The 20,828-nt window shown below is 42.5% G+C and overlaps 6 protein-coding genes and 1 long non-coding RNA gene across 23 annotated transcripts in view; 4 read left to right on the forward strand and 3 right to left on the reverse strand.

Annotated features, from left to right (window-relative positions):
• Positions 1 to 1,858, reverse strand: part of LOC109538615 (carboxy-terminal domain RNA polymerase II polypeptide A small phosphatase 1) — a 4,817-nt gene extending 2,959 nt beyond the window's left edge. The window contains exons 1-2 of the mRNA XM_019905928.2: positions 1,552 to 1,858; positions 446 to 720 (exon numbers count right to left, since the gene is read on the reverse strand). Of these exons, the coding sequence (XP_019761487.2) occupies positions 446 to 720; positions 1,552 to 1,624 (348 nt within the window). The 5' untranslated portion in view covers positions 1,625 to 1,858. The remainder of the gene's footprint in view (positions 1 to 445; positions 721 to 1,551) is intronic.
• LOC125503779 lies at positions 701 to 1,690 on the forward strand. The gene is made up of 2 exons (XR_007281059.1): positions 701 to 1,307; positions 1,369 to 1,690. It is a non-coding gene; the product is annotated as an uncharacterized LOC125503779 (long non-coding RNA).
• Positions 1,859 to 2,234: 376 nt separating the features above from the next.
• On the forward strand, positions 2,235 to 4,352 carry LOC109538640 (eukaryotic translation initiation factor 2D). Its single transcript, XM_019905985.2, has one exon. The coding sequence runs from the start codon at positions 2,638 to 2,640 to the stop codon at positions 4,315 to 4,317; it is 1,680 nt and encodes a 559-aa protein (XP_019761544.2). The 5' UTR covers positions 2,235 to 2,637; the 3' UTR covers positions 4,318 to 4,352.
• Positions 4,353 to 4,394: 42 nt separating this feature from the next.
• On the reverse strand, positions 4,395 to 8,318 carry LOC109538641 (ras-related protein Rab-5B). Of its 2 annotated transcripts, none has more exons than XM_019905986.2 (4): positions 8,086 to 8,318; positions 6,223 to 6,471; positions 5,785 to 6,074; positions 4,395 to 5,725 (listed from the first exon to the last, which is right to left on the reverse strand). In XM_019905986.2, exons 2-4 carry the CDS (start codon positions 6,465 to 6,467, stop codon positions 5,613 to 5,615), a joined length of 648 nt encoding a protein of 215 aa, XP_019761545.1. In that variant the 5' UTR covers positions 6,468 to 6,471; positions 8,086 to 8,318; the 3' UTR covers positions 4,395 to 5,612. The 2 variants fall into 2 exon arrangements, with proteins under 2 accessions (XP_019761545.1, XP_019761546.1); XM_019905987.2 differs by having other exon boundaries at positions 6,223 to 6,482; positions 8,086 to 8,288.
• An 86-nt stretch (positions 8,319 to 8,404) lies between these two features.
• Positions 8,405 to 17,742, forward strand: LOC109538638 (ELKS/Rab6-interacting/CAST family member 1). Of its 13 annotated transcripts, XM_019905973.2 has the most exons (31): positions 8,405 to 8,644; positions 8,788 to 8,938; positions 9,413 to 9,565; positions 9,741 to 9,949; positions 10,032 to 10,056; positions 10,319 to 10,347; positions 10,404 to 10,515; positions 10,713 to 10,895; positions 12,083 to 12,127; positions 12,183 to 12,278; positions 12,327 to 12,464; positions 12,524 to 12,586; positions 12,639 to 12,719; positions 12,774 to 12,833; positions 12,910 to 13,005; positions 13,064 to 13,159; positions 13,213 to 13,266; positions 13,562 to 13,603; positions 13,662 to 13,802; positions 13,874 to 13,936; positions 13,990 to 14,085; positions 14,430 to 14,513; positions 14,571 to 14,711; positions 14,831 to 14,944; positions 15,173 to 15,907; positions 15,958 to 16,134; positions 16,188 to 16,526; positions 16,577 to 16,791; positions 16,841 to 17,038; positions 17,241 to 17,436; positions 17,493 to 17,742. In XM_019905973.2, exons 1-31 carry the CDS (start codon positions 8,616 to 8,618, stop codon positions 17,643 to 17,645), a joined length of 4,314 nt encoding a protein of 1,437 aa, XP_019761532.1. In that variant the 5' UTR covers positions 8,405 to 8,615; the 3' UTR covers positions 17,646 to 17,742. The 13 variants fall into 13 exon arrangements, with proteins under 13 accessions (XP_019761532.1, XP_019761531.1, XP_019761533.1 ...); XM_019905972.2 differs by having other exon boundaries at positions 8,632 to 8,938; XM_019905974.2 differs by lacking the exon at positions 8,405 to 8,644 and having other exon boundaries at positions 8,651 to 8,938; positions 16,841 to 17,023.
• Positions 17,743 to 18,015: 273 nt separating this feature from the next.
• LOC109538637 (WD repeat domain-containing protein 83) lies at positions 18,016 to 19,315 on the forward strand. Its single transcript, XM_019905971.2, has 5 exons — positions 18,016 to 18,150; positions 18,205 to 18,378; positions 18,436 to 18,732; positions 18,786 to 18,894; positions 18,980 to 19,315. Exons 1-5 carry the CDS (start codon positions 18,084 to 18,086, stop codon positions 19,251 to 19,253), a joined length of 921 nt encoding a protein of 306 aa, XP_019761530.2. The 5' UTR covers positions 18,016 to 18,083; the 3' UTR covers positions 19,254 to 19,315.
• The window catches only part of LOC109538636 (homeobox protein Mohawk), a 9,008-nt gene continuing 7,454 nt past the window's right edge, over positions 19,275 to 20,828 (reverse strand). For 3 of the 4 annotated variants that reach the window (XM_048664635.1, XM_048664636.1, XM_019905969.2), the window contains 3 exons: positions 20,108 to 20,267; positions 19,785 to 20,059; positions 19,275 to 19,730 (listed from right to left, as the gene is read on the reverse strand). In XM_048664635.1, coding sequence (XP_048520592.1) covers positions 19,388 to 19,730; positions 19,785 to 20,059; positions 20,108 to 20,267 — 778 coding nt within the window. In that variant the 3' untranslated portion in view covers positions 19,275 to 19,387. The remainder of the gene's footprint in view (positions 19,731 to 19,784; positions 20,060 to 20,107; positions 20,268 to 20,828) is intronic. The other variant, XM_019905970.2, reaches the window with a different exon arrangement.

Here is a 20,828-nt window from a genome sequence, read left to right on the forward strand (position 1 = left end):
TGCCAAGGCTTAAAGCAGCAACAACGCTACACATAAAAACTGATGATGGTGGAAAAATACACCGAAACGTATTTTGATTGATAAATAGAGACAATAAATGACTGAAACCCAGGAATGAATTTGATATAAGTTTACTGCCGATGTGTTTACAATCAAAAAAGTTAAAAATATCAGTGTGACTAACAAATAAAATTACTGAGCACGTTCCTGTTTTCTTTTGCCAAAAAGCTGCACAAGAGGCTCGCACTAGCGAAACGTGAGTATTGAAACATTTCATTAAAAATGTCCATTTTTAACTACAGCTCAAATCACAAGCACTGCCAAGGCCAGAGCGCCAAGATTAGAAAATTACATTTTAATTGCCCGATAAACTGATAAAAAGATTATCGGCCGATAAATAAGAAAAATTGTTTGCTTTACTTAAGGAAAATCAACGGCTAGGTACCTTAAAGCTGCTATGAACCAGGGTCTCATCCAGATCAATCACCATGCACTTCTTCTGCATGTCCTGATGCCTTGCAGGAGGCAGCAGGAAGGAAACCCGATCGCTGTTCGTGTATTGGGAACCATCGACGCATTGTTCCGGGGTTTGGGTTTTGTTTTTTCGCTTACCGAGGCAGCATAGCAAGGACCGCAGGAAGCCCCGCGTACTTTTCTTTTGTGCTTGTGGTGGCTGATAATCAGGCGTTGGAGAGGCATTTTCATTGATTGGAAGGTTACCTAAAAATACAAGTCTTAATGATTTAACACATCGGGCAGCTTTTCCATTCCAATTCCATTCGACGACTTCATCAAAGTTAAAACGACGAAGTTTGATACTCTGACCGGGCATTTACATTGATGTTCAATTCCTTCCAATGATGGTGTTTAATTTAATAACTGCTTGCTTCGACATTAATTCAATTGCCCTTACTTTGCACGCAAAGGCTAAGCAGTAGTGACCAGAAACTTTTCTAAGATTCTCTTTGTATTGCGTTTTTTGCCCGATTTCTTTGGCATTTCAAGACAAGGTGAAATTCAAATGGAAAATTCCCTTAGAATATAATGGTTCCAAAAATTTCACTGGAAAACAGGAAATGTTTGAGGGAAACTCGGTGTCACATCTGACATTTCAATAATCTAACCACCAAAGACTTTGGGTTGATGGTCAAGAGTGAGTTTCATTTAGTGACAAGCATTTGATAATGGGATTTAGATAAAACTGGGATGTTAAATCCAATACTCGAGAGTTAATTATACAGGAATGCGAGTTGATGAATGAAAATTGGCCTATGACCCAGTTAAAGCCATAATCTAGAAACCATCAGGTAAATGTTATGAATCTCAAGGTTAGCAAGTGGTATACGCCGACCTTATATTCCTACCTAGCAAGAAGCAAATACACACAAGATCGGATTGTTGTTTTTGGGAAATACTGTCACTTTTTTGCCAAAATTGACCTAAATGCGTCTCGAAAATCCCGTCTGGACGTCCAGCTGCCACCTGCACGGCGCCAGAGATGGTGAACAGGTGTAAAACTGCACTAGTTTACAATGTGATATGATTATTTACCTTTTTCAGGAGGATAACTGTTCAGTTGTTCGTCCTCTCTCGACACCTGGGCAATGATGGACGATGCGTCCATTTAAACATTTGTTATAATCCCTTGGAAATGTATCACTACTCGTAACTGGATCGCGCAAACAGGCACTGGACCAGACTGGACACTTACGCGACTAAATAAGCGATTCGATTCTGGATCGCGGAAAAAACTGAACACTAAACGGGCCGTAAGTAATGTTTTTCTCCAAACCAAGCCTAGTTTACGCCATATTTGTTAATGTACTGTTGCCAACATTCAGTTTGCAAAATCATCGCAGCTCAGGTTTGTGTGCATACACAAAATGGCACCATTGATTGTCGTTGTCAAACTTTTGAATTATTTTAAGCAAAAGTGCATTTGCTTTAATTATTGGAAACGGCAGAAATATCCGGTAAACTAACCCAAAGGGTAAGTATTGGGCTTTCCCCTTTTTACCTTTTATTCCCTGCCCTGTCGATCATTTCCCTTAAGTAAAAAAACGCCACCAGCACCAAAATCTCGGGTGATGTTTTTTGTCGGTTGCGGACTACCAAAAGTCGTGTTCTAGGAACTACCAAATGTTTCGTTTTTTTTTTATGTTTTACCTTAAAGAACGCTTAAAAATGTTGGATGGTCCATAATTTAAAAAAACACTTGATTCGGTTTCTCAAAACCATTTATTTATGCGCGAAAATGCGATTGTCCGCTGCTCTTTGCTGCTAAATCGTGTTTTAGGTATCAACGGTTAATCGGTATTTTTTGGCTTCGTTTCTGGACCATCCAAAATTTTCTCGCACTCAAACCGCTTGTTAAATAAAATGTTCTGTAAAGCAAAACAACAAAAAAAATTGTGTCCTCAAACGACAAGTTCACCAAATCCCCACTAACCTTAGCAAATTGATACACATTTACTAAAAAAGCCTTTGAAAATGAAACAAACATTTTCTTTTGGACAAAAAAACTCTCTAATAACCAACTTTGCAACATACCCAAGAACGTCAAAGTTGGTCAAAGTGATACGATGGTGATACGTAACCTAAAAACTCAATCTTTCATGATCCCCCTTCAAAGCAATCATGTTTAAGAAACCTGTGCGAATAAAGAGCAACAACCAAGTGAAGGGGTCGGAAAGAAAGGCAATAAAAGACCTATTTTGCAAAAACTTTTCCAACGTCACCGAGGAGCAGATCAATGCTCTGTTCAACAACAAGAAGGAGGCTCTAAACTGCATAAAACTGACGACTCACTCAAATGAAATCGTTCAGGTTTACACCATCCAGAAGCAACCGCTGTTTTTCAGCGTACAAGGCAAAATGCTGCCCACAGTGTTTTTGTTGTGGAGGCTTCCCAACTTAGTGGCAAGCTTTACAACACATCCACAAGTGATGAGTTTCATTAGTTCGGGCGCTGATTTAATGCTAGCGGGGTTGGTCACACCGCCTCCCCATTCCGGGTTGCCCCGGTACAACAGTCTCCCCCAAAGCAGCCCGGTTTATGTTAATTTATCGAGTAGTAGTGCGGCAGTTGCAGTGGGCCTGACGGCGCTTAGCTCCTATGATATGGAGCGGGCTGGAGGAAGAGGCAAGTGCGTTTTGCTGTATCACTTTTACGGTGACCATTTGTGCTCAGTGGAAGGTAACAGCAATATCCCAATCCCCAAACTGCCGCCTCCTGAGTGGCTCAGCTTGAGTGACTATCAAGCAGATTTTCCTGCTTTGGGCGACAACAGTGCCGATGCTCCCAAACTCTTGGAGGTGAATTCAAACGAAAACCCTCAAGAGGATCCAATTCCAGCAGTCATTGAAGAAGACCCTGATCAGCCTGAGGCCATGGACGAGCTACTGAACTACTGCTTCCTGGCGGCTCTCAAATACTCAAAATCCTTGGCGTTGCCGGTGTTGATATCCAACTTCTTTAAACTGCAAATGTTGCCGATGTGCCCCCCTGGGCCCACATTGGACATAAAGAGAACGTCGCACAAAAAAGTGAAACCCTTCCTGGACGCAATGGCCAAAAGTGGGCTAATCACAATACAAGAAATAAGAAAGGGAGTGGAAGCAGTGACGGATATAAACAAAACCCACCCCAAGTTCAACGAATTTTACATTAAACCGGAAGACCGGCCTAGACTGGACTCTGATGATGCAAAGAGGCAAACAGTGGTGACTGAGTCGTATGCAATCACTCACAACGTTTTGCCAATTTTTCAGCCCGCTGGATACCACAAGGGTGATATCCTTGAAGTTCCAAACATCAGGAAGTGTGTAACGGAGCACGTTAAGCAAAATAATTGCCAAGTCAGCACGAATCCCAAACTAGTTCACCCAACCACAGCAGTATTGAAAACTGTTTGCAAAACGGAAAATCCAGTTTCTTGGGAAGAAGTCTTTGAGAAAGTGTGCGAGTCGATGAAGTCTTGTTTCAAAGTGAGCTCAGGCAATGACTTCAGCCAACTTAATAAGGGAAAAGTCTCCCCCATCTATATGAGTGTTTCGACCAGATCAGGGAATAAAAAAGTGACTTTAGTGGACAATTTGGAAGTTTTCGGAGTCAACATCCAGGAATTTGCCAAAGAGTGCCAGCATGGAGTGGCTGCCAGCACTAGTATCACTCCCACACCTCCAGGCAAGAAATGCGATCAGCTTCTAGTCCAAGGAAACCAAGTGATTTTTATACACAATTTATTAGTGGACAAATACAAGATACCCAAACAGTACATCAGAGGACTAGAGCTGGCGCCTAAAAAGAGAAAATAGCTGTACTTTTATTCAATAAAAAGTTAATATTAAAATTATCTTTTATGCCCCGGCTATTCAGATGAAAATAGACCAAATTCATATTAATAATTATATTCAATTATAATACAACATATTGAACACCTCCTCCAGTGCTCATTTAAATTACATCGGTTTCCACAAAATAGTAAAATATAAACTAAAAATGTACAATAACATAACGCTAATTTACCTTGGAACATTAGTATATTTTAAATTCTGTACAATCACCTCTAATTTTAAAACCTAACTATTAAATTATAGAAATATATTTTTTGCTGAATATAAAATCGAACACTTACAATAAAGAATAATACAAATTTGATAAGGACTGGTAAAGCGACTTGAACCAAATACCAAGATCTGTGCAAATATCAATTTTCATTTGGCATTTTCATACTGACAATGAACGGATAAAGTTGCAATTTTTTTAACACTTTCCTAGATTCAATTTTTAGGTAGATCTAGACCTGCAGGTGCTTGAGGGTCGACTTGGTTTAATAAGCTGAAGTTTTGCTTGGTCACATTGCGTTAGAGAACCATTGAATTACAACAGGTGATGAAAATAAAAGCGCGTCAGTAAACATCTATGTTGTAGCATTGAAAAGCATCAATGTGGCATCTATAGGCTACCCCGATTGCTTAAATACCCACTTATCTCCATTTAGATTGATTTTAATTGTAGATAATAATAGCTTATACTTTGATTCGTTTAACTAATATTGTTAATCACAACTTCAGATAAATAAAATAAAAATGACTCTATTTTTAATATAAAAATTAATTAAAATAACATTTGAGTACACTATATCTTGCAAGTAAACGTGATTGATTAATTTCTTTGTATATGCTATTAAACGCAATTTTGAAAATTATTGTACAAAGAAAAGGTTGCTGCCCAGGATCGGTTTTCTGGAAAATTTTACTAGGTTGCTATTTCTCAATTGCTTGGATAGTCCTTCTAAATTAAATGCCTACGGTGGAATTAATCAAATATGCTTAAGGAAATAATCCAGGACAGCAATCATTACACTGTCAGACATTTCCTTTTGAACCCTACGCAACTCTATTAAAAAAGGCAATGGATATTTTCCATTGAATTAAGAACATTACAATACGAATGTTGGAATTTGAAGATCAAATATTTGACAGTGAATGCTACCTTTTATATTGTTTCATGTTATGAGGATTTCTTACATTCCATGTATCACTAAAATGCGGCTTAAACAGTCCGATCCTCTAATTTGAAATAACACTTCACTCCAATGGACAGGCCATCACTTGCAACAATTAGCACCAGTCTTTGGTTCCGTATTACCCTCCGTCAGCCTTCTGCCTTGCACGCTGCCTCCCTGACCTGTATTTTGTTCGTTCTTGGGCAATTTCTTGGCTAAAAAGAACAATTTTCACATAATATACTCTCTAGAAATTGCGTTGAAATTCGCGTACCTATTGCTAAGAAAATGTCGTTCACATTCATCGCAGTTTTAGCAGACGTTTCCATGAAAAGTAGCCCGTTCTCCTCCGCGTAAGTTTGAGCCTCCTCATACTCCACCATGCGTTTATTGGCTAGATCCTGCTTGTTGCCCGCTAGTGCAATTACAATGTTTGGACTGGCTTGGCGCTGCAGCTCTTTCACCCACGTTTTTGCTCTTCCGAACGTATCCTGGTTAGTAATATCGTAAACCACGATTGCTGCCTGGGCGCCTCTGTAATACATTGGAGCCAAACTATGGTACCTAAAAGAAACAAATGTATGTAAATTAAGTATGCTTGTTGTTGGTCTCCGGCTGGAATGTGTGCGTCCTCTTTTATCTTTCATTACATGCTTCAAGCAATTCTAATCAGATTTTAATCAGCAATATTGTTTTTTTTTTAAGTTTTTACCGTTCTTGGCCAGCAGTATCCCATATCTCAAACTTCACAGTGGTATCGTCGAGGCAAATCGTTTGAGTTAGGAAGGCCGCTCCAATGGTGCTTTCTTGGTACTCGTGAAACTGGCCCTTGACAAATCGCAACACTAAACTTGACTTTCCCACAGCACTCTCGCCGAGCAGCACCAACTTGAACTGGCATATTTTGCCCTGGCTTTGTCCATTGGGTCTTTGGGCTGTTCCCGATCGGTTGGCCATTATTCTAGATAAAAACTGCTCTATTAGTGATCAATATTTTCCTATTAATAACAAGTCATAAATGAACATTTTTGGAATGGTTGCCTTTAACCGCATGTTACCGAACGATGGGAAGAACGTCCGTCGCCTGAAAGCCGATGAAATTGAAGAAATATGGTTGGATAAAGTTGGGGCACAAATCAAGAAGCAAGGAAACTCCACGGCGAGAACAACCGGTGATTTACGGTTGTCGATGAGAATTTGGTCCTGACGTTTTGCTAGCATCTTCAGAGTTGTGTTCGTTTCGACCGACGCACCTCTGAAGATGCTGGCCATGCGTGCTAGCAAAACGTCAGGCCCAAATTCCTATCGACCACGGCCTAATCAACCAACAAAAACTGATTATTTAAACGTTGACCGATTGACTCACAAATATGTTCTTTACCGCAACGCTTCGGGTGGTAATTTTGCACGATGATATATGGAAAAACTGCAGGAGTTAGACCGGAAAACGAAAACATTTTCAATTTGAAAACCCTGTATCTCGAATGCAAATCGTTTGCAGACATGTTCATATAAGCTTTTTAGCGGTTATTATGTAACAATTTTGTGGGGTCTTCTCGAGTTGCAAAATATTATTGTTTCCAAAAACACAAGGTTGGGCCACGCTGAGTGCAGGGTCAGTCAAATAAACTAATATTAAAGCAACAATGTGCACAGTGTGTAAGCTTTCAAGAATTCAATTGCATTGATTCCGTTGATTTGCAGACCCCGGGGAAATTTGAGAATTAGCTTATGTTTTTTGTTTGGCTTCTAAACGAGTCAGATGCTACCATTTACGCCCCACGCTATCCGCACACTACTTTAAATGAGATGAGATCCAGATGGTTAAAAAAGCTCAAAAAGTCGAAAATTTGCAACGCAGCACTTGCCTTTAAGTGGAAATTAAGCATTAAATCGGTTGTATGACTAAACCTAAACCTAAAAACTACTTATCGTACGAAGTACTCTGTTATTACACCTAATTCTTAGCGTTTAAACCAACTGCCCCAGCCTAGATTGGTTTTAATTGAGGCGAAAGTCAATCCAGAGGTGCCTGAATAGGGCTCAAGTGAACCAAACAGATGCTGTCGTTTAGTAAAAAGTTGACTAGGTAAATTTGCAAAGCCGGAGGCTCGGTAAAATAACATTTAGCTGTGAAGAGAATTTGGCGCATTCTCTCAAACAGGTATCACATGCAAATTGAACAACAAGAGAAAGTTGTACTATTGCATCCGATCTGATTGTCCAATTATTGTCGTGAAAACTAATTAACCAATCTAGGGCTAGCGTTCGTCTAATTGCTGAGCAATGATTTGTTGCTAACAGACGTATAAAGAATTAGACACAATAAAAATACAGAGATAAAACACAAAGAGGGGGGCGGATTCTTGGGCTTCAAGGGCGTTACACTGGCCTGCTGTGGACAAGCAGAGGGGCTGAACTGCCCCTCTAGACTCACTGCGAGTTTTCCCCGGAAGGCAATTGATTTTTCCCCAACCAGTTCGGAGAGAATCAAATTTAAATTATCTTAAATAACATGAATGGGATTATGGATAATGACGCATTTGACAAGAAAACATAGTAGAAATCGACTAACCTTTTTCGTTAAAATGCAGCTTCTCACTGATCAATCACGTCCTCCCGATGTACGATCTGTATTTTGTCGACATAAAAGCTTATAGCCCGGATATGTTGTGCGAAATGGGGATCCACGAACGGCAATTAAAGGGAAAAAATGGAAAATTGGGATGACAGTTCACAAAACCGTAAACCAACTCGTCTCGAGGTTCTGTCCCACTTCGTGTCACGACTGTGGCCGAACAGGAAAACGTCAACGCAATTTCCAGCTCCGCCAACGCCACTAACATCCCTAGAAACTCTGGAGTATAATATTTTACTTGCTCTAAACTCGGATTATTCGGGAAATCACCCGCATCGGGGACTAACTGGGTTTACACAACCCATTGAAAGAACCAAATTTTTGTGTTATACATTATACAAACAAAATTAAGTGTTCAGCGCCTACAATAGTACGGAACGAAACTTCCCTATAGGAACAAAATAAAAATATAGAGCAAGGTTATGTGGAAGACAACAGAAAATCAACAAACCAAACAACAATAAACGATGAGCAAAGAAACAGCAGGCCTTGGCAAGTCAGTATGACAATGTTTACCTGTGACAATTTAATGTTTTAAAAATTATCGGTTTTCCGCAGTTTATTTGCTTTCTATCTATATCTATATATATCTATACAGTGTGTAAATATGTATTTCGAAAACGATTCGACGTGTCCTAGATCCAACAGCAAGTCGCAAGGGTGTCCCGTGCCTGTGGGCAACACCATTTGTGGAGAAACCAACTCTCTGGAGATAATGAAGCAGTTCAATCGCCTCTATGAGGAGCGAATGGAGCAGGTTGACTCAGAAGCAGGTGGAGACTGTCTACAGGTATAACTCAAAGGAGAAGTTATTAACCCTGCCCATAACTCTCTATCTCAGAACTGTTTAAAATATCTACAATAATCATTAGGAGCAGTTCGATAGGGCGTCTTAATAACTGTCTGTGTCTCAATAGGTTTATGATTTAAAAAATAATAAATCGCTCCCAATCTTGATATTGGCGGACTTAGAAAAGAATGAAGGTTTTTACCCTAATGCACCGCTGCTCTAGAAAACTCCTAACATCCAATTTAGAGCAAGTAGGAACTTGCCGCATTCATAATCTATAAAAGGGGCTTAAATCTACAAGTGCTGAAAATTTCATTCAAATCGAATCAAATCTCGAGTTGTGCGGACTTGGTAAAGATTGGCATAAAAATGAAGGTTTTTGTCCAACTGCACTCGCCGCTTTAAAAATTCCGCATTTCCCTCAAAAACTTTATAGACTTTATGTTGTTGCCGTAATATCGTTGTTCTAATTAGGAAAAAATCAAGCTTCAACAAGAATGGATCAGAAACTTGTGCCAGCAAAACGAAATGCTGGTAAGGGCTGTCCAAGAGCTGGAATTCGAGGCAACAGAACGAGTCCATCAGCTGGAAGATAAGCTTCAAAAGAGCGCCCAGTGTCTATGCGACGTGAGTAACTCGTTTTGTTTTACCATTAGTTAAGTGTGAAAATGTGTCCCATTGTCCGCCTTTTTATCATCTCGAGTGGTAAATCCATGTTTCCTAGTCCCAGATCCGAATAAGTAAGTGGATTCCACTTTATTTTTTATGACAACGTTCATCAGCATGAATTTTTGCACTTTAGGTGATGAAAAAGTATCGGGAACACGACTTTGCCGCCGATTTACTAGCTGAACCTTTGCAGAAAATCACCCATTTAGAGGATGATGTTAGGAATCTGCTGGAGTTCATCAAGCGAATTCGGGAGAATCAGGACTGGAGTCTTGATGGTTTGTTTTTTTATAACATTTCAGAGCGGGAACTGTTGGGGACAACCTGCAAATTTGCCAACAAGTAAGTGCCAACGTTGTTGTTGAAACCATTCTTTCAAGCACCTTTGTCCAGAATTAGCCACTAAGCTTCGATTTTTTTCCAGATTTTCTAAAGATGATTCTCTCGAGGTGCGTAGAACTGCACGAATGCTTTTTAACCAGAAAAACACCCCTTGTGGCTGTTCATTCCCATGTGCCAATCCACGACGCTCCCAAGCTCGATCTCTATCTCCCCCTTGCCCAAAACGACTAACCTTCAGCTTGTAATCCCCAAATACTAACCCATTGATCCCAAAATCCTTTGGTGTTGTCATTTCGATTTTTCGTTTAGTTTTTAAGTTTTCAATGGTATCTTTTGTATAGTTGACTGTATAAATATTTTTGTTTTCAGGGCGAAAAATTGCTTAATGAAAAGGATAGGTAAGTGCCCGTTTGGGATAGATTGAGGCCTCAAAGTGACCGCTGAAACTTTTCAGGACTGTGCATGAGCTGACTCAGAAGTTGGACTATTTCAACAGCTTCGGCGATGTGGAGGCCATAGCCAAAGAACTACAAGCAAGGCGGGAGGAGTGCGACTCTTTGAAACAGGTAAGAAACCAAGAGACTTAATTATAGCACGGTTTTATCGATTTTTAAACATGAGTGTGTGGCGAAGTGTTTGCAAAAAAACTACCCCTGTTTGTTAAGTTCTTTGCATAGTGCAACAGAGTGAATTAACACCCACTGCGGAGGTAACTTGCACGTTCCCTTACTTGCCATTAACCTAAAGTCCTTCTTATTTCTAGGAGATGGCGGAAATACGGCAGGCGCTTACTGAGGAAGTGGCCACCAAGTACGACGAAATCGTGCTTCTGCGGAAGGACGTCCAAATCTTCGAGGAGCGATGCATGCAGGCCGATAAGCAAACCGCCTTCAAGGAAGACATCATCAGGGAGCTGAGGAAGGAGATCAAGCAACTGAAGCAACAGGTAACGGCAACTGCTTTTGGAGCTTCGAACACTAAAGGGGCTTTATAGGTGTCCATTCCCGAAAAACCCTTGAAACCATCCGCAAGCCCCAGCCACAAACATTCCCAGACCTCCCCATCCCACCTGGAAGTCCCCAATGATTCAACCAAGCCATACATCATAGTGAACCACAGCTCGAAAAAACAGCCCGGAAAAAACACAGTGATTTACATAAACAAGGACGGTAGCGTGCGTAAAGAGGATCGTTCCTTAGCGCTGAAAGACCACTCGGAAGCGTGCTCGAAGTGCAAGAGCAAACTGAGTAATAACGGCAGGTCGTTTTTTCCGAATTGCAAAAGCGAAACTGACTTGGTCAATGTTAAAAGCAAACTGAGGCCGGTTCAGGCGCGGTCTAAACTGACCAATTTTGGCAGATGCAAAACATTCGTGGACCAAACGAAGCGCATTCTGAATGAAATAGAGTTCGAAGAACTGTTCTACAAAGGAAAGGTCCAGCCTGGGCCCATCCCTGTGAAGATGCACGTCAATTACTTAGAGCGCAATAGGTTTTAGACTAGTTTATGTATGCACTTAGTTAATTAAAGCTACAGAGCAGCTGAGCGGATGTTTTAGTGCTCGCAATCGAACAAACAAAGCGAAAGCTTCTAGTCTATGGCCTTTCAGGTAACTGAAAAATTCCTGAGCTTAGTCGCCGAGCAGTTGACGGCCTACTTTCGTACTCATTCCGCAAGTTCCTTCTTCGGTACCTCGCCCACAAATAAAGCCGATCAAGCAGCTGAGTTAGGGAGATTTGTCCAGGTAAAGGAGGACTTGCTTAAAGAACAATTGCGCTTAATTACTTTGCTAGTCACCAAGCTCTATCACGTGGATCAAGGCCTGGAAGTGCTGGAAAAGAGGGCGTTGTCTGTAGTAACAGCAATCTGAACCTGGTTGAAGCCTTCGCATTAATTCGGCAAGTTTTTCAGACCAAACTGAAGCGCTACACGATGGTAACAGAGCGGGAAATCAGGCAGTTTCAACAGTCCCTAAACCAAGTCAAGTCGCTGCTTGAAAATACCTTAGACCAATAAACTGTTGCTTCCTCAACGCGTTTTATCTACTCTGAATTTGCGCGCATTCTTAACTCATTCAAGATTAAACAAGAATTTTTATTAACACCCCACTGAATTAATATGAACAATTTCCAGACAACGTGCCAAGCGGATCGCGAACGAGGCTCTGTACAATGTAAGGTAAAACGCCGTGCGGGATGGCTGAAATAGTTTCACGTGTTGGCGGCATTTGCAGGTCCAGAAGCTGGAAGCAGAAAACGCTGCTCTAAGAGAAACTTTAACGGTGGATAAAACGCACATTGAGCAGCTGGACGCGCAGTTTAAGAGCTTTGTAAGGTGCCTCAACTGGCTGAGATCTTCACTGATTTTTCAACTTTAGCTGGAGGAAAGAGAAGGGCTGAAGGCCCGAAACAAAGATTTGGACCGACGGTCCAAAGGAGTGGCCAAGGAACGGGAGGCCTTGCGTTGCCAATGCGAAGATCTGCAAACGGAAATGCGGCATGTGAAAAATCAGAATGTAGGAGAGTTGTATGTATGATTTTACTCCAGATTGTTGATGGATTTGAACCGATCTAGGCCCAGTTGGAACTGGAAGTGCAATCAACTAAAGGCCGCTTAGCAAATGTTACTGCTGAATCGGTAAAACCAGTCGATTGAGGCTTTTCTTGCAACACTATCCAAATCTTCCTAGGTATCTTACCAGAAGAAACTCGCGGCAATTGTGGAAGAAAACCGGAAAACGCTCGAGCAATTAACCGCGTTAAACCAGGAGGTTTACACGTTCCGTATACTCCAAGTAGTTTAATAATCGCGCCTTTATTTACAGAACGCAAATTTATCTCGGGATATCGATGTGCTAAGGCACAGAAGCGAATACACCACCAATGTAAGTCCTTTCTCGACTGTTTCACCATTCCACTTTCTGCCTGCAACGCTTCCCAATTCTGTATTTATTTTTCCAGTTCACTCAAGAGGAAATCGGAAAGTTAAACTGCACAATTGAGGAACTGAAAACCAATCTGGAAGAGTGCCAACTGGCGCAGATAGACGAAGAAAAGGTACCGTATAAAAGAATTAAGTTTGCCACGTTTTCCAACTCCACTCACTTATTCGCAGGCCTACCGGAAGGAGATTGCTTTGCTGCATGAGACCATCAGCAGCATGGAAGCGGAATTGAGGGACATGGAAAGCAAGCTTGGAAAAGAGGGAAAGGTGCGTTCAAACTATCAAAGTGCTTTATGGGCTGACGCCGCTGATTGTTTCAGACTTGCAAAATATGCAGAGGAAAATCAAAAGTGGGCTTTTTGGAATCTACTGAAGTGAGTATTGGGGCCGAGAGGGAAATTTAAAAGGCCGCAAAAGGTTGGAAATAGCTCGGCAGCCGTTATAAGTTTCTCCAACTATTTCTTCCTGATCTAGTTATATCAAAAATCCAAACTTTTAAAGGGATAGAAGAAGCAAAAAGTGAAAAGAAAGATGCGCGTGTTCATTTGCCTGAAGGCAGCGCCTAAAAATAGCTCGGCCTTACGGTTTCGGCTATTTTAAAACAAACTAATGAGCGGAACGGGAGTGCCGATAAACCGTGCATCTTCACATGTTTCTGTTTTTCTGCAGGTGCAAGCGAGCTTCGACGATCAAGAGCTGGGGTTGATGCAGGTAAACACTTAAACAGTGGACAAAGTCTGAAAAATTCCCGAAAATTTCAACATTTCAGGAAGCAAATGCCACCAGACTAAGAATGCAATCGGAAATAGAGCGAAAAAGCCATGAAATCCAGACGCTAAGGGGCAAAGTGGAGCAATTGGAATCCAGTTTGCGGACGTGCGAAGAACGCGCCTCCAATCTGCAAGAAGCTGTAAGTGTTCTCCATTCGCTCAATCCAGCCTTTGCTTGTGCAGTTGCTTAATTTTTCAACCGCTCATTCAGGTAGCTTTATACTCGAACTCCGTAAGTGTTTTGGAGACGACAGGCGAGGAATCAAAGCTACAAGTAAGTAAGACGGTTTTCACATTTTGAGCAACTTGTCTAATTTGATCGAGAAGATTCAGCAGCAAAAGGTGACGATCTCCAACCTGCAACAGGCTCTAGTTGAGGCCAAACAAGAAGCGGATGAAATGAGGAAAAAGACTCAGGATAATGTGAGTTGGTCTGCATGGTTTGGGCTTGGTTCTGCCCCTGAAGTGGCCAATAACAACAACCCAAGTAAACCCCCAGTGTTAAGTAACAAACCAGTGCATGATGTGTAGAGTTCTAGATGGATGTTGACAAGGGGCACATTTATGTTATCTACTCTTTAAGTATTATCCTGCCATTTAGCCGTCTTATTTATTTATTTTCGCAATATTTACCTCCTTTTAATCTAAGTGTAAAACTACTAATATCTGTTAATGTTGCTACTTAATTTACCGTTAGTAGAAATATAGTGTAGTTGGTCATTTAGGGGCTTTATTTTATCCCTGCATAACCAACCGCGCCCTTTCAGGAGACGAAAAGGCAGGAAATAGTTGCCCTGTTGAAGAGCGTGATGGCGGAGAGTGAAGAAGACAGTGACTTGCTCAGGATGCAGGTGCGGTTTTGCAAAACACTTGGCTTAATTCCCGGATAATTTCACTTAGAATTTCAGGCCCAAATGGTTGAAAGGGAGTACGAAATCCTGCAGGACCTCAACTTTACGCTGGAAGTGGAACATTGCGACAGTTTGCAGGACATGGAGGCCTTGGAGGGCCAGCTGAAAAAGTACCAATATCTATTTAACATCAAAGAGGTATCAGCATATGCTTGTTTTTGTGCATGCTTGTTTTTTGCAGTCTAAACCGTCTTACTGGTTCCAATTACCATGAACTGGTGTTTTGTGGCTTCAGATGGTCTGATTTTTTTTTCAAGGAGCAAATGCGGAAACTTTCCAAGCAAAAGCGGTGTTATGAGGAAGTCGTTGCGTATTTCAAGCATGAAATGGGGTTGATGGCAGACCAATTAAATAATCTTCAGGAACTGCTGGTAAGTTGCCTAATGTAAAACACTGGTGCAGGACGCGCGTTACTTTACATCAGCTTCTACTGAAGGCTTGATGCTTCAAACGACCGTGCGTTTTCGCTCCTACTGTGCTTATTAATTGTGTGTTGACCGGTTAAATGGGCGTCGAAGGTAAGTAAAGACTTCCTTAGTAGTATTAGACTGTCTCTTGACACCAAACTAACGTACGAATGAAATTCTCTATTGTTCCAGACGTTGTCCAATGAAACCGCCCAGGAGGAATCCAGCAAGGTGATGAACGCCTTCTTCGAAGTCCAATCCATCAACGAGAAACTCTCCAGCCAATTATGTGCCTGCGAGCAGCAGGTGCAGCTGGAGAATCAAATGGGTCAGCTGCAGGAGGCGAAAATCTGCCAGCTGCAGCAGCTGGTCAAGGAGAAGGAACTGGACCTGAGCAAGCACGATCAGGCCATTGTGAACATCCGCCAGACCTTAAACGACTCTTTGAAACAGAATGCTGATCTCCAGCTGACCGTAGCAGAGCTGAATGAGACGATCGGAAGCCTACAGGGCTCGATCAGGCAGTATGAAGAGGAAAACTGCGCCAGCAGAAGAAGCTGCCTGGAGTTCCAGCAGCAAATCGGCGGCTACTGCAGCAAACTGGATGAGCTGAAGGAGGGCTTAGAGCAGAAAACTGCAGAGTGTCTCAAACTGGAAATGGCCTACAATAACGAGAAGCGCGCCCTAAAAGCCGCTCAGAAGCAGCTGCAGGAAACCGACAAGATGCAGCAAATCAAGCAGAAGGAGCTGATAAATTCGCTGCAGGAGGCCAAGATGCAATTGGCCTGCAGTGATGAGAATAACAGCAAGTTGTGTGAAGAGTGCGACAAGCTGCAAGCCCAGCTCACCAACCTGAGCCGCAAGGAGGCTGTGAAGGATCAGGAAATTAAGAGATACCGGAAAATAGTTGGCGATCTGAAAGCAACGGTAATTCGTTTTTTTAATGAGGCTCGTGTTATTTATTAAAAATTTTGCAGATGATGGAGCTCAATACCGAGCTGAACAAGAACTTGGCCCAAAAAGAGCTGAAAGCGAGCTGCAAGAACGTCAATTGCCGCCGGAACCTAGACAAGGATGACCTGAAGGACATATGCGTTACTTGCCCTTGTGAGGTGGAGTTTTACCAGAAAATGGTCGACATTTTGAAGAAATCCGTAAGTTTTTTTGTTGTCGTTTTCCGGTTAAAACCCCAACGGAGTTCTACTAGGTGAGCGATCTGAAGAAGCAGCTCAACGACGCACAGCAAAAGTGCAAAGCTTTGCAAGACGAGGTGAAGGAAAAGGAGCTGCAACTGAACCGCACTAAGGAAGACTTGAAGAACCAGCAACTCGACAGCGGCAAGAAAATCACTTCCCTGCAGCAAGAGATCGATCGATTAACTCAGGAGCTGCAGCTCAAATCCTTGCAGTTAACCGACGTGAAGAAGAGCGCCAATGAAATCAACGGCTCCAAGTGCGTGCAGCTGGCCTGCGCTCAAGAAGAAATCGCCCACCTGAAGAACGAGATCGCCAGCATCCTCAGCGGGCAGAACGCCCTAAACCGCGAAGTAAGCAGGCCTTTGAAAATAAACCAATTTCTAATGCTGCAGCTTTCCAGAATGAAGATCTGCTTGCCGAAGCCGCTCAACTTCACTGCACAATCAACTGCTTGAAGGACAAAAGCAAGCTGTTCAAAGACCAGGCCGACCAATACGCCCTGAGGCTCAAGAGCCTGAGCGCCGAGAAAGATACGTTGCTCAGAAAAAACAAGGAGCTGCTCAGCGAGCTGAAGGCCATTCAGTCCATGACTTGTTCAGTGGACAAGCATCACAGGTGAGGGTTTTTGCGATTGCAAGTGCGTATCTACATGGTGTCTTACAAGGTTAAGCAGCGAGACAGTGAAACAGTTGGAAGCTGATATAGAAGAGCTGAAAAACAACAAGGACGACATTTGCTCAGAGAGTAAAAGTGTGATTAAAAACGTCCGCGCTTGGGTTCTAGAGCAGAAGAGGATTAATGCATTTGTAGCTCAGAGGGAGCGCGAGTATATTGAAACGATTAACAGGTTGAATAGTGTAAAGTACGTGTTGTTGTGAGGGGTTCGTTCAGTTGCATGGATTGACTATAATATGTTTTACTCAATGAAAAAGTGCAAGTTTATGTTTTTAGGTTTTGAACTACATATCGATATAACAAAGAGTTTTGGAGTGATAAAACTAATTTGTTTGTCAAACGAATTGGTGTGAATTGAACAGGATAACTCAATATTGTTTCATTCCCAGGCAAATGTCCAGCCCCAAGCCTATCTCAGCTCCTAATAGGGGTTGTAGGGCTAACAGAGGCTCAGTTTACAACCCCATGTGCGCCTCACCGTGTAGTCTGGGTTCGCAAGGCACCACCTCGATATACGACAGAGAAAGTCCTCCAGCCAGCCCAGACTTTGGCGTGGGCAACGAATGGTACTCTACAACGTTTCGGGTAACTGAAGGTTTCCTGTTAAGTTAGAGCGGCTTTGGTACGTTTTTCTTTCTCAGGCTGAGTCCGATAATGATTCCGGAGAGGATTATTGCGTGAACACTTTGGAGCATTTGACTCAGCAAATGAGGAACTCGAACAAGGTCTGGATGAGCGAGAAGCGCTCGCTGAGGGACTGCCGGGTCTCCAAAGACGCCAAAGAGAGGAAATGACTTAGTTTGTATTTATTATATTTATTTTTATTGAAGTGTTTAATTAAGGGTTTAATTGTCTACTTGTCTGGCTAGTCAATATAAATTTGTAGATTTAGTTGATGGGATTTTACTTTTCTTGAAAAACCCCAGTGTGAACTAATGGCCAACACAAGACTGGAGCAGTTTTGGAGTATTTAAAAATTGGTGCCAATTTTTTTTGATCAGCAACAATTTGGAGCTTTGCGGCATAGAGAAGGTAAAATATATTTTTTTATTTTACTTCCTCTAAGCTTTGAGGCTTTTGCTCAAATCTCCCGCAATTTAAATTCAAACTGGACGATGTTGCCAACATAAGAATCAAATTCAGTTAACTTCTTGTTGTCATGACCATAACAAACCTTTCATCTAACCTGACAAATTTGCAATGTTTACGTTTTTCCTTATATCGCAATAAAAATGAATTTATCGTGCCTGAGTACAATCGACTGCACTCAGGGCGCAGTGCGAGCGGTCAGGTTCAATGGTAAGTGGCCCCCTTTGCTTTTGGGGCTTCGCCACAGTGTTTGAAACGTTTCAGTGGACGGAACCTACTGCCTTACCTGCGGGGCCGACAAGAAGATCAAGCTGTGGAACCCATACCGGCACCTAATGCTCAAAACCTATGGGGGACATGCGGGCGAAGTCCTAGATGTGTGCGCTTCATGCGACAGCAGCCAAATCGTGTCCTGCTCTGCAGATAAATCAGTGATAGGTAAACAATCGCTTAGTTGGCGGCTTTGAATTAGAGCCTAATTTGCCCGTTTGGTAGTCTGGGATGTTTCCACTGGACAGCCTTTGAAACGCTACAGAGGGCATGCAGCAGGAGCCACTTGCCTGGCGCTAAACGAGGACTCAACAATAGCGATATCTGGAAGTCTGGATAATACCTTGATGTGTTGGGACTTGCGGGCTAGAGGGGACTCGGCGTGCCAGACTTTGAGGGAAGCCAAGGATTGCATCTCAACAGTGCGCATCAGTGATGTGGAAATACTTTCCGGCTCAGTGGATGGCTGCGCCAGGCGCTACGATCTGAGAAACGGCAAATGCGATGAGGACTTTGTTGGAGGCACGTATAGACTCTGATTTAGAGCGTGGGTTTGATCATAGCTTTTCCTGTAGCCTCAATCACATCAGCAACATTTACTCGGGATGGTCAGTGCCTTTTAATCGGAGCAGCCGACAATAAACTGAGGTTGTTGGACAAGAACACTGGCGAGCTTCTTTTAGAGTGAGTAGGTTTTTTCAATAGTGGAACACTGAAGCTATTAAGGCCTGAAAACACTAGTTCTGACGGAAGTTCCTTTTTGTTGCAGATACACTGGGCACAAAATCGATAGTTTTACCATAGAAAGTGAAGTGATCACTAACGATAACTATATCTTATCCGGATCAGTGGACGGAAATGTTTGGTGTTGGGACCTGGTTTCCGGTGAGGTGAAGTACAAGTATACTCACGAGAGGAACAAAGTCGTTCAGTCGATTAGCGTGCATCCGAAAAAGGACGCGTTCCTTTCCGCATCTACGAACACCATCAAGCTGTGGGGCGACGCCAGTGAGATTCCGCAGGAAGAGCAGTCGGGGGACTAGAATTATTGTCTCGCTTGTAAGTGGTTGGACTAATGATATAAATAATATATTTTTCAATGGTGTGTATAACAATCTAAGAGTTAAAGGTTTGAGCACTAGGTACTTTGAGCAAGTTGTCCACGTAATTACTCTCACTATTTGTGTCTGTTGGAGTTGGCGAGCGAAGTCAGAGCCTCGGCCGCATCCAGTTCCTCCTTTCCATGAACTAACATCAAATCAGTCTCCACTTTGGCCGGCTTTTTCTTCTGCGGTTTATTAAACGACCAGTCGATGTAGTTGCCTTCATTAGGCCGAAACCGCTCGGCGCTTTGCAGCCACTTTGCGATCATCGCCGGCTTGTCTGCTTCCACCACTCCAGAGCTCTGGCAGTCCCGCATGTATTTTTCCATTATGTGATTCTTGTATTTATTGGCTGATTGGGAGAACGGATTGTCCTGATCCAGCTCCGTGGTTGAGCTGACAAAGTAGCACTGATCGCTGAGAAATTTTCAATTGTTAATGTTTTATTTCACTCAAGAAACATGATTGCACCTTTTGTTGTTGTTGTTGTTGTTGTTGCATAACTGACCGTAGCTGTGGTCTAATTGGCCTTTAGCATAGTGTTCTTCGAACCTTTGAAGTTCTATGTTGGTGTAAGCGCCTTCCGGTTCCTCCCAAATGCTGTCTTCTGAGCAGATGCTGAAATGCTCCACGTTCCCTTGCACCTGACTGTTGTAGGTCTTAATCAGGTCGCCCCAGGTTCTTCTTTGAGGCTCTTTGCCGGCGTTTTTTAACTTGCGCCGCCAATTCGCGAACCAATTGCAAACCTTCAGGAAAGGTTTTAGTGCGGGTTTTTTCTCCTCACACAAACTTACCTGGATGTAGGTCAACCCCGTTTGTACTGCCAGCACTTTCTTTTCGTCTCTATTCGGGTAGGGATTGTCTCTTCGTCTGATCAGCCAGTCTTTGAGGAAGCGCTTGATTTCGGGAGTAAACAGCCGCTTCGGCGGGCGTCTCTCTTCCCCATAGACTCTTCTTAGATAAGATTAAGCCGAGTTATTGCCCGTTTGCGCCCTGATTAATTAGTGTTAGGCTTATGAAGCAGTTCATGCAATTTGAGCGTTAGAGTACATAGTGGAAAAATGTCACTCAGTTGCGGTTCAGCAAGGCAACAAAATAGGACAGATATTGAAGTCCGAGCACACGCGGATTTTTCATAATGTGCTAAGCAGGCGAAGTTATGAGTTTGAAACGAGTAGGTTTGCGTTACAGGGTGGCCCAAACTTCAGGGTTTGGGGATAGAAAAACAGGTCGAGAATGTAGCTGCAACTGTTGGTAAAATATGTGCGAAAGTTCAACGGGTTTATCTCAAATAGTTCCTCAAGAACAGGGGCGGATCCAGCTTTAAATTCAGGGGGGGGGGTTAAAAATACAGTCTTCTGTTGTCTATCAAATTAGAAAAATTATCGTCGTTTCGTGCAAGGGTGGCGTAAGATTATTGCAAAATTTCATGTTTTCCGTCCCATTTTTGCTCATTTCTCGGAGGCAAAATGAGCAAGAACGCTCATTTGTACATCATTCTAGACAGAAATAAAT

This window comes from Dendroctonus ponderosae, unplaced genomic scaffold (assembly GCF_020466585.1).
Source record: "Dendroctonus ponderosae isolate FM_Combo_2020 unplaced genomic scaffold, Dpon_F_20191213v2 Dpon_F_20191213_3, whole genome shotgun sequence".
Classification (NCBI taxonomy): domain Eukaryota; kingdom Metazoa; phylum Arthropoda; class Insecta; order Coleoptera; family Curculionidae; genus Dendroctonus; species Dendroctonus ponderosae.